General features: G+C 32.4%; 1 protein-coding gene across 1 annotated transcript; it reads left to right on the top strand.

Annotated features, from left to right (window-relative positions):
* Positions 1–5,354, top strand: LOC127726535 (ankyrin repeat and death domain-containing protein 1A-like). Its single transcript, XM_052233922.1, has 2 exons — positions 1–92; positions 4,058–5,354. The coding sequence occupies exons 1-2, from the start codon at positions 85–87 to the stop codon at positions 5,256–5,258; spliced, it is 1,209 nt and encodes a 402-aa protein (XP_052089882.1). The 5' UTR covers positions 1–84; the 3' UTR covers positions 5,259–5,354.
* The last annotated feature ends 6,931 nt before the right edge of the window (positions 5,355–12,285 follow it).

The raw sequence follows: 12,285 nt of genomic DNA, 5'->3' as shown, positions 1-12,285 counted from the left end.
AATGATAAATTATTTCAGGAATGTCATGGCAACTGGTTCTGTATCTAATTAACATAATGAGAAAAGTTTCACTGGAATAAAGTCATGGCCAGGTAAGATGATATAAGTGTTGATCAAGTATTGTGTAACCTTCATTTTTTTAAAGTTGTGATGAAAACTCCTCCACAGTCTTAACAAATAATCTTCATCCTAAAGCAAGCTTAGCATACATCTATGTCAAAGATACAGTATTATTAGAAGGGGCAGTTTGGTCAAAGTTAAAAAAAACATTATGTGACACACAGGGCTTATGCTATAATAATGAATATTATCTATAAATGTAAGGTTTATAATGACTTCATAAAAAAGATCATATTAAATACCCATTTTTAACTGTTAATTAATAAAGGCCTCTCTCTCATGGCAGAAACCTGTTTTGTTACAAATGTCATCCTCACTTTGTAACTTTTTAACTTGTCAATATTTTAATTTGTGGGTAACAGACTTTTAATCTGAAAGGTTAAGTAAATTGGGTTTGTGATTTCGATAACACAGAGATCATTACTTCTAGATGGTGCCACTTGTCCAGATTATTTTTAGAACACAAACACAACAGTTGATGTGCAATCTGTTATGTTAACGTATTTACAAATTATCTGAAGGTAAAAAGCCTTGCAGATATTTTTTTTATATTTCAGTGTGATTTGTTCTGTAGGGGCTGCTGGAATAACAATAAAGATCAAACTAATTTTCTATTTTTTTCTGAAATTTGAAAAAATTAGGTCAGCGGATCCATAAACTAACAAACTACATACTTACATACTTAGTACATATGTAGTAAGTTTTTGGTAATTAATAAAAAAACTTGTTTAAAAAAAAATTAAAAAGCTTTGAGCAGCTCAAATAAAATTTATAAACAAATTGTGTACAAAACATAGTTGAAGATTTCAGCAAGGATTTTAATATATACTGTAAATTCAGAAATTATTGCGTGCATTTATTATTGCGATTTTGTCATTTTAGACTAAATTACGATTTTAATTTTTGCGATATTGAGAAAAATCCTGTTTAATTCATATAAAAATTTTCAAAATGCAAGTTTAAATTATTGCGATTATAACCCTGTTGCATTTTTCGCAATAATAAAAACATCGCAATAATTTCTGAATTTACAGTACAGTTTGAAATCTAGTGAACGAAAACAAAAGAAAATTCACTCTTCTTATGATAGAGTCGAGAAAGTCAATAATAAAACAATGCCAGTGACGATACTGATCAAAATGTATTTCTAATTAATAATTGTACATTTGAAAGAAATTATTTGTTAAACTGTGTTATTAGAAATATACATGCAAATACACGATGTTTTATGTTCAGTATTTATCGAGATAATTGCATTAGAAGCTTGTAAAACTAAAATTTAAAAAATGCCAATCTTTCTTGCATATTGGTTAAAAAAAATTGGAAAAAATCTTGTACATACAAAATCTAAAGATCTTTCTGGTCACCAATTTTTGGAGTGTTCCACAAAGTCCTTAGCATGTCTCAATTTCTCAAAGCATACTATTTTTTCAAACCTAAGTTATCGAGCACACCAGTCTGCTCTTGTCACATGTACATTCAATAGAGAAATATTGTCTTTTCCTGAATATAAATTTTTAAAAGTCTGTCTGTGCAGGTTAAGAAATTAAAGATAACTTTTCTAATAAAGTAGGTATCTTTTAACTATTTTTTTTACAATTTTAAGAAAAGGTCATCTCGATTTTTTTACATGTATTTGCGGTCTTCTCATTCTTTTCGCATTCAGTGTTTACATCGAGATAAGGTCTGTTTGAATTTGCTTTGTTACTTAATTTCAAAAGTGCCAATCTGCTGCATATCTATAGATTCCTTTGGTATTTTTACCCAGACTTTCTCTGATCTAGCTGTATATATATATATATATATATAAAAGACCAAAAAAGTGAAAAAGTATATTTTAACAAAACGCATTTGACTAGCAGGTCGAACAACAAATGTTCTTAAACCCCTGCTGACTGCCATTGGCGATTGCCAAATAAACGGATCACCGATGTAATAAATGGATCTTAAATATAAATTTAATACTAAACAGAAAACAATAAACTTGCGGAAAAGATGGTATACCGCAAACAAAAGGTGCAAAGGTTTTTGTACACCATATCCGGATTTCGACAATTCATGTCTCTTCAGTGATGTTAGGAATCGAAACGGTATTAGGAAAGCCATATAATTTACCTCAATTTAGGATAGACTCTTGAATTTTGAGGAGTCAAAATAGGATGAACGGATCATATAAACCCGAAGGCAAATATAATACAAGCCCAAACGAAAAAGTATAAACAAGTCTAAATTGAAAACAACGTTCAAACCTATGATTGCGTTGGATAAAAACCGCAATTTTTATACATGTGCATGCAAAGCAAATTTCTTGTTAGAGGGGTCTAAATACAGCACAAACAACATTTTCCAAAAGACCAAAAAAGTGAAAAAGTATATTTTAACAAAACGCATTTGACTAGCAGGTCGAACAACAAATGTTCTTAAACCCCTGCTGACTGCCATTGGTGATTGCCAAATAAACGGATCACCGATGTAATAAATGGATCTTAAATATAAATTTAATACTAAACAGAAAACAATAAACTTGCAGAAAAGATGGTATACCGCAAACAAAAGGTGCAAAGGTTTTTGTACACCATATCCGGATTCCGCAAGTTTATTGTTTTCTGTTTAGTATTAAATTTATATTTAAGATCCATTTATTACATCGGTGATCCGTTTATTTGGCAATCGCCAATGGCAGTCAGCAGGGGTTTAAGAACATTTGTTTTTTCAACGAAATCTACAGAGTTTAAAAAAATTTTTCATCCTAGCCTTAGTTATCTAAACAGTTTCTAAATTTTTCAATTCAGAATTTTATAAAGGTTTGTGTTAAATGATGTCAGTACCAAAGCACTGACATCTGAGCTGATGATACAATGGGTACCCCATCTTCCATTTTATCAAATGGTCAACTCCTTCACGGGTCCCCTGTACTTATGAAATTTTTGTTTTGTAGGTGATTACTTCCCGACTACTAAGAGATGTGTTGCTCAACAGAACGTGGTTGCGCATTTATCAGTTTATACATCTCGTCTCTCGGCACGCTCCAGCTTAATGCCGTGTAAGAGAAATGGATAATTTACCTGGTTTATAGAGCACGGCAATTCAAAATTGTAAATTTGTCTATTTCTTCATTCAATTGACCTGGTATAAATCATACATCAGATGTTTACATTTTCCATGTGTGAATTGCGTACAGTAAAGGGTTCATTTTATCCTCTGTACGATAATCGAGTATACCGGATGCGAGTTGAAGAACTTATACGAAAACAAAATTACTTTATTCTGCTATACTTATATATTATGTGCATATATTGTTTTTATTCTGCAATTTACACCCGGCACTTTATGGGTTTAGTTGTTTAACTCCAAATAAATGTCTGACTTTTCAACGAAATCTACAGAGTTTAAACGTGGACAGCGAAGAAGACCCCAAAATGAACTGTCACAAAAAAAGAAATGTTCGTAGAATCGTTTGCTCAATATGAAAGCGGAGTAACAGGAGACTTTATAAGTCCTTTCAAAACATGATTTGTATTCCAGTCGGTCACGAACTTGAATAGTAACCCTCAGTACTTATAATTTTCAAACAAACAAAAATGTTCACATCAAAGTAAATTTGAGATTATTATAACTTGTATGATCAGAGGGGGGTTAGTAAATGGATATTTAGAACAATTTTAAATGACAAAAGAAGATGCGGATTATGCGCCAACAATATAACAAAACGATATCAAATTAACCCAAACAAAGGACATCTAAAGGTAAAAACACAGACACGGTCTTCATCAATGTAACATTCTTTCCAGAATTCATATGCTTGGAACGTCATTAAATACATTTTTGATTGTTTATTGTTTTTTTTTTGCGTTTTTCATGATGTTACAAAATTCAATAGTAGGCATATATTCAAGATTATTATCTCTTACTAAATATTTTTGATATTTGTTTTCAGTGTTCTTGACAGTGTTAAAAACAACAACATTCCCATCTTAAAAGTCCTACTAAAGGTTCCACAAAGTATCAAGAAAAGCGACCTTGATCTTGGTTTGTTGCAAGCTGCCAAATTGGGCCATACTGAGTGTGTGAGTTGTATCCTAGCAACAAAGTATGTGTGTCAAGATATTTCAGATTCACATGGCAATACACCACTCTTTCTATCAGTCCAGGCAAACAAGCCTGAAGTTGTGACATTACTTGTGAATAATGGCGATACAATAAACTCAAAAGGAGTGGGGAAATGCTCACCGTTGCACATCGCAGCCAAACTTGGACTTGAAGAATGCCTGGACATATTAATCAACAATGGTGCATACCTAAATTCCCGAGATTCTGCTGGAAATACTCCATTGATTCTTGCTGCCAAACACAGCCATCTTCTAATAATACAGAAACTTTTAAACGTAAAATGTGATATAAATGCAAAGAACAATGATGGTTGGACAGCACTTCACTACTGTAGCCGTAAAGCCATGGGAGTTGACATTTTACTAGAGGCCGGGGCAGATGTAAATGTAGCAGATGAAGACAATATAACGCCATTACTCGTGGCGGCCACGGAGGGTTTTGATCGTGTTGTCAAAACTTTAATAAAAGCTGGTTGCCAGGTCAACATGGCAAACACGCTGTCAAATAAGACGGCGCTTCACGTTTTAACATATAAAGGACATACGGATTGTGTTGGAGATCTGATTGAAGCAGATGCTGACGTGAACATTTATGATTTCGAATATCATACACCTTTATGGTACGCTATTAAAAATAAACAGAATGAAATTGCTAAGTTTTTACTTCGAGCTAACTGCATGGTGGATACATTCCACTGTGCTGGACACATCCCGATAGAAGAATGTCCCATTACGCTAGCGCTATCATTGAATGCAGTAGACATAATTAAATTATTCATTTTAACAGGATACGATAGAGCTCACATGAAAGCAGCCATTCAGAATGACGAAGTGCGAGAAAAACTAAAGCAATTTGACATTGATCATTGGTTCGATCATGCAAATGACATTAGGAGTTTAAAGCAAACGTGTAGGATGTGGATTAGACATCATTTAGGCAACTCATTCTATCACAATGTTATGGAGCTACCCATTCCACAAGTCATGAGAGATTTTATATTCATGAAAGAAATTGATGAATATCACTAATTAGGATTTCTTTCGTAGAAAAATAAATCATTACCAATTCCTTCTATGGCCAACTTCCCGTTTAAAAAATTGACTTGATAGAACAATAAAACAACATTTAAGATAGTTGTTTTCCTTCAATAAACCATTTCGGTATAAGATAAGGGTCTGATACTAATGTTCAGATTTCTGCATCGAACTTTTAATGCTCTTTTACCAACGGTTCTTTCCTGCAAGTGGGAGTACTTTATATATAGGTGTAAAGAGTGATCCGCGCATGTTCGGCAGTTGTAAAAAAGTAAATTAACAAACATACCGAACTCCAAAGAAAGTCCCTTATCAAATGACAAATTTAAAAGCTCAAACACATCAAACGAAATGAAAACAACTGTCATATTCCTGACTTAGTACAGACATTTCCTAATGTAGAAAATGGTGAATTAAATCTGGTTTTATAGCTAGCTAGACCTCCCACTTGTATGACACAGACAGTCGCATAGAATTTCATTATATTGACAACAATGTGTGAGCAATACAAACAGATGTAAGTTACCCTACTTGTTTAAATTCACTATGCTGTATGCAATCCCTAAAATGTGGGTTATTGAGTGATAGGACATCATCAATACATGTGAAAGTGAAATTCAAATACTTCGCAAGATGCTTCTTTTGAGTCTTTGAGATGGTTTTGCAACTGTACAAGAACTTAAAAGCTCACACAGTGCACGAGACGCCCTTAAGAATATGAGCACATACACCCTAAGCACTATAAACTCTCTTCAATCTAGAAATAAAAACTGTACTCTTGTAAAAGAAAATAAGTGGTTTGAAGTACATGTATTTACCTCTATTTTCTATTTGTAGCAAACACGGTCTTGTTTGTTAATGAATGAAATATTTTACAACTAAGTTCCTCGATGAACATTTTGACAAAGATTGATAACATTAGACCCAGCTGTTTCACTGAAGTAGACGTTTACGACGACGGACAAACGGATGAACGACGATGACGGACATCTGTAGGCAAGGTAAGCTAACACCTGCACTGTCCAGCTACCAATAGCATGACCACTAAATTGAACCAAAAAATAAATAAGATACATGATTCGACAAGCAAGGATTTTAAATGTTAATATAAATCTAACTGTATGTGTGTATTTTTCGATCCCAACTCATTAGGATAAAATTAAAAATACGCTGTAGGTAGGGAAACCAAAGCTTCAGAACTTAACTACCAAAAATGTTTTAGTCCATAGATAAAAATGACTTAAAGGAAAGGCTAGAAAAGTCGAAGAACTTTCGGCTGTGTTTAGCTTATTCCCGATTATGACATTTTCCCTGAATGCATGCATAGTAGGAGACCTTTAATTTGTCGACGCACCCGGTTTCTCTCCTTTTTGAGTTGATGCGATTCCCTCAGTTTATGTTTTAGCTTGATTTTGGTTTTTGATGGGGTTCAGTCTTTAGTTTTCTATGTTGTGTTTTGTGTACTGTTGTTTGTCTGTTTGTCTTTTTTATTTTTTTAGCCATGGCGTTGTCAGTTTATTTTCGACTTATGAGTTTGAAAGTCCCTTTGGTATCTTTCGCCTCTCTTTGATTTGTATCTTCTTAATCGATTTATAAGAATTGAACATTGATAAACTACTGTTGCATAAATTTACTCAGATAAAAGTTTCCCAGAATTTTATGTCTAGGTTCTTTAAATTGTATGATAGTAGGACAGGGGTAGTTTTGATCTTTCTACTGTCCATTTCTCTTCTCTTTTATTGTGTCTTTTTTTTCTTTAAATTTCTTATGCACTATTTCTTTTTTCTACGACTCCTATCACCTTTATCCCTACGGTCGTCTTACATTTTTTTCTAAATCCCCATTTTGTTCAGGTCTCCCAACACCTTGTCAACCCTAAATATATTGTATTGAAGTATTGTTTGTCATGCTGCTCTACATGACATGCTTCTGTGTATTAATACATGCTAGAATAAATAATTAAGTTTTTCAATAAGTTTTGGATTTTCAAATATTTTGGTCTGGAGCATCACTCAAGAGACATTAATTGTCGAAATGCACATCCGGTGGAGTAAAATTGGTATCGTTTATGTTAATAAGAACAATCCATGTAGAAGCAATCCTTTGCAAAGTTTTTAAAATATAATCACCGATTGTCTTTTAATCACATGAACCAATCTGCAATCTTCACAACATGAATTTTTCCATTTTGACCATCCAATCCTCTACATCCGATTAATAAAAGTCCCTCATTGTCAATACATAATGCACTAGCTATTACTATATTTAACTTGACAAGATACTGTAAAGCAAGGAGAATTCCCTTTGGATTCAAAACATGTAAAGCATTGTTAAGGTTGTCCAGCAGTACGATGTTATCTATTGGTGTAATAGCAAATGAATACGGACAGAATGCACCTAAACTAGGTGGTCCTCTGTAAGAAAATTTCAAGCGCTCAGTTCTGTTTACTGCTAGTAGCTTTCCCGTAAAGTCTAATATGTACAAATCAGCTACATACAAAACGTTTTCGGAATCAGTAAGAAGGATAAGAAAACAATTTTCTCCCTTTGGTATCCTTTTCCAAATTAATTGGGCGTCGATAGTCACTACCAAATATTGCAATTTGGCGCACGGAAAAATCAAGTACTGGAAATGCTGGTCCTTGTTCTCGTAAACCAAGCACAAATTCGTTATCTTTGTTTACATGCAAAGTAGTTAATAGCATGGGTGTGGGGTCCATGACAGTTCTGATTTCATCCGGAGATGAAATCATACGAACAGGACTTTCCTTTTCAGAAGATATATTAGTAAAAAGAACTTCGTCATTCCTGTTCAAGGTAAAGTTAAACATTGGAAGAGGATAAGTTTTTAGTACCTTAAATGATGCTTTTAGTATCTTCCCTTTAATAAATACGCATTCCGTTAGTTTAACGTTGTAGAGAATGTATACTATATCATCATTTGAACACGATAAGTAAGAAACTGTCGGTACGGAAGTAGTATACGAATTGACAACCGAAGTAATTATCTCAGATGGCACTTCATTCGAATCCGCATGCGTATCCTGAATATCATGAATGGAAGCTACTTTATGGCCTTGAGAACATTTCAATTTTCCGTGAACTTTCTCTTTGCAAGCACTACACATAAACACATCAAATTCCTCACATTTCCACTTAGCCTTTGGTCCGTTACAAACGTAGCAGGAAACGGGTACTTGTGCTTTTCTGATACTGGCTGATTGGATCATTGACAATTAGGTGGTTATCTCAGGTTTGGTAATGTTTCACTTTATGTAACTCTTTTGAATCATCACAAACAACTGACAAAATGTCATGACCAGAGATTAGTATTTAGTTTAGGCAAACACTAAGATTTTTATCATGAATTCGCTGGAAACAGGAACCAGGAAAATTTGTATAGAATGAAAACTATATCATCATTTGAACATGATAAGTAAGAAATTGTCAGCACGGAAGTAGTATACGAATTGACAACCGAAGTAATTACCTTAGATGGCACTTCGTTCGAATCCGCAAGAATATCCTGAATATCATGAATGGTAGCTACTTCATGGCCTTGAGAACATTTCAATTATCCGTGAACTTTCTCTTTGAAGGCAGTACACATAAACACATCGAATTCCTCACATTTCCATTTAGCCCTTGGTCCGTTACAAACGTGGCAGGAAACGGGTACTTGTGCTTTTCTGATACTGGCTGATTTGATTGATTTTTCCCTTGGAAATTAGGTTTATCTCAGGTTTAAAAATGTTTCACTTTATGAAACTCTTTTTGAATCATCACAAGGAAACTAACAAAATTTCTTGACCAGAAAAATTAGTATTCAGTAGACGCAAAAACAGAAACAAGGAAAATGTCTCAAATACAACGGAACTGTACACAACTGTCATCCGTTACAAGTGGGAGGTTAAGCTAGCTATAAAACCAGGTTTCACCCACCATTTTCTTTGGAAAATGCCTGTACCAAGTCCAGAATTTGGCAGTTGTTTTTCACTTGTTCCGTTGATTGATAGCGTTTGATTTTGTCAGTTTCTATGAATTTCACTTTTTTTTAAATTTGCCTTGGAGTTCGGTATTTTTGTTATACTTTTTTTACTTTATCACTCTATTTGAAACATAACAAACATACATGTATGAGGAAACTTACAAAATTTCATCACAAAATTTAATAAGTATTTTTAGTTACAATTAGAGATTTTTATCTTTAAATATCAGAACAAAGGAAACCGGAAAATTTGTCAAATGTGATTCAAATGTAAATGAAGATTTTATGTATAATATTAACCAACATATACACGGACTAAGTTAAAATGTATGAAATTTCTCAAATAAAAGTAATAGTGATAATTTAGTCAAAAGCTTCCTTTTAAAAAGAAATCACCCAAAACTGGACAACCAAATAAAATGTATCTGTTTCAAAAATATAGCAGCAGTTTTCGATATGATTTTATTATTTATAGTATTATAACGACATCAATTTAGGATTAATAGAAATAATTATATATAGCCATAAAAAGATGTTATTAAGGATTAATAATTGAAAATAACTAGTTTGGATGTAACATTTATAATCTAATAATAAGTTAACAGTCTGTGAAACACGAATGATTTAGAACGTTCTTGATATTACCTATATACAAAGACACAAACCGTACATGTAAAAATAATTAGTGAACTGAGATGTACAAAAAGCTAGCATTTAAATTTTGAGTAAGGCCAACAATTTCCGTGTATTTGTTTCACTCACAGTGTAAAAATTAAAAAAGTTGTAAAATCCTACTTGAAATTTATTATAACAGAGTCTATATCATATACTTAAAAATAGTGTTTCACATTTTACATATTTCCATAAAACAAAAAGTTAATCAGTGGTGCATGTTGCTGTTGAAGGCATTTTGATACAAGATTGCAAATTTAACATGTGCATTTTGAATGTGACCTACCGAATTAGACTTATCAACGGGTTTGTACTTACATGAGCAACGCGACAGGATCCACATGTGCCGCATGTGGAACAGAATTTTTTTTTTCAAATTCTATATAATTTTATTTCAAGGGGGATCTACGTCATCACGCAGGGTGTCGACGATTGACATTGGACCACCATCTTGTCGCTTGAAGGTAAGAATTTTACTTATTATGCCAGTTATATGAGGGTTATGGCTATACAAAACAGTCCATCACAGACCTTATAAACTAGGAAAATAAATGAGCCATCACTCATTGTTATTGGTTCTCTCATTTGTGCAAACACATCGATACAAGTTTTAAGAATTAGGTCAAATTTGCAGGATATCGAGTACAATAAATAATTCGGACATGTTCATTTGTTGATAAAGTAGGCTGTTCCTGTTATTCAAGATGTTGTTATGAAAAATTTTGCCGATATCCTGCAAGTTTGACCTAATTCCTAAAACTTGTATCGAAGTGTTTGCAAAAATGAGAGATGGCTCATTTATTTTCCTAGTTTATAAGGTCTTTGATGGACTGTTTTGTATAACCATAACCCTCATATAACTGGCATAATAAGTAAAATTCTTACCTTCAAGCGACAAGATGGTGGTCCAATGTCAATCGCCGACACCCTGCGTGATGACGTAGATCCCCCCCTTGTATTTGAAATGTACATTTGTTAGAGATACTTAAAGTACCGGTACATTATCCCGGCCTCGTTAACGTTAATATATAGCATTTCAGTGATAAGGTTAGTACTTGTTAGTACACAATATACAGTTTTGCTAATAAATAATGTACACCAGAATAAAAAGAAATTATTAATAATATGATATATTATAAATCTTAGTTTAAGAAGATAAATTAATTTTTTCTGCAACCAAATTGTAGAAGTTTTTATATTTGCCTTGTTTATTTGTCAATATTTCGTAATGTTGTAGAAGTTCATTTTTTTAAATTTCAAACACATTAATTTGTTGTTTTCTGCTCGGATATATAATATACTTTATATATAGTAAACGGTATAATTGTTAGAAAATCGTTAATATTGTAATAATTTGTATCGTTTATCTTGTATCCATACAAAAGTTATGCCAGTGATATTATATGATGTCCTATTTTAAGTTTGTCTAGTATCAGTTTTATTTCATCCCAAAATGATTTCAGATATTTGCATGTCATAAAGTAATGTTCATAATCTTCAATGACATAACATATATTACATAAAGGAGTTTTAGTTATTTTTCAAGAGAAAAGTAATTGTTTGGTTGGTAAAATGTAATGTAGAAATTTCCATCTTAACATTCTCAATTTATTATCTTGGATATAGTTAAAGATAAAGTACAACATTTGTTCTCTTTTCTTTGTATTGTTATCTAAATTAAGAATTCTGTCCCATTTTTAGTACAACATTTGTTCTCTTTTCTTTGTATTGTTATCTAAATTAAGAATTCTGTCCCATTTTTGAAATCCTATTGCTTTCTCTTAATATCTTTTTAAAAGGGAGATGTAGATATCTTTGGAGGAAAATGTTTTTATTGGTACCAATTTTCCTTCTCTGTCTTGAAATTTAAATTCGGGGTCGGTAGCGACTTTTGTTTAATTGGTTCTTCTATTATTAGCTCTTGTAACTACTGTTTTTGGTATTGCTTTCATCAATTTAGAATATTCCGAAAACCAATTAACATGGTAAGATAGTTTATCTAAAATCATATTTTGATTAACTTTTCCTTTATCATCAATTATGTCATTTACGAATAAAATTTTACTGTTTATCCAGTTTTTGAAAATAAGACATTTACCATTTAATTTGATATGCTTGTTGCCCCTTATTAGTTGCTGTCTGATATGTTTATATGTTAGTCGATCTGATTCTTTTTTTTTAATTTATCCATGATATGATTATGTTTAATTAAAATTCTGGGACAATTTCTTTTAGTTTATTAATCAAATTAATATTGTTAAAGTCCATTTTAAATATAAGGAATTCTTGTCCAAATTTGTCTAAGTAAAATTTTGGTAAGTCTTTCCAATTTGGTGACGAGTCTTCATTATCAATGAGTCT

This window comes from Mytilus californianus, unplaced genomic scaffold (assembly GCF_021869535.1).
Source record: "Mytilus californianus isolate M0D057914Y unplaced genomic scaffold, xbMytCali1.0.p SCAF_18, whole genome shotgun sequence".
NCBI classification, from domain to species: domain Eukaryota; kingdom Metazoa; phylum Mollusca; class Bivalvia; order Mytilida; family Mytilidae; genus Mytilus; species Mytilus californianus.
Note: the sequence above shows the minus strand (reverse complement) of the source record. Positions and strands in the feature narration are given on the sequence as shown.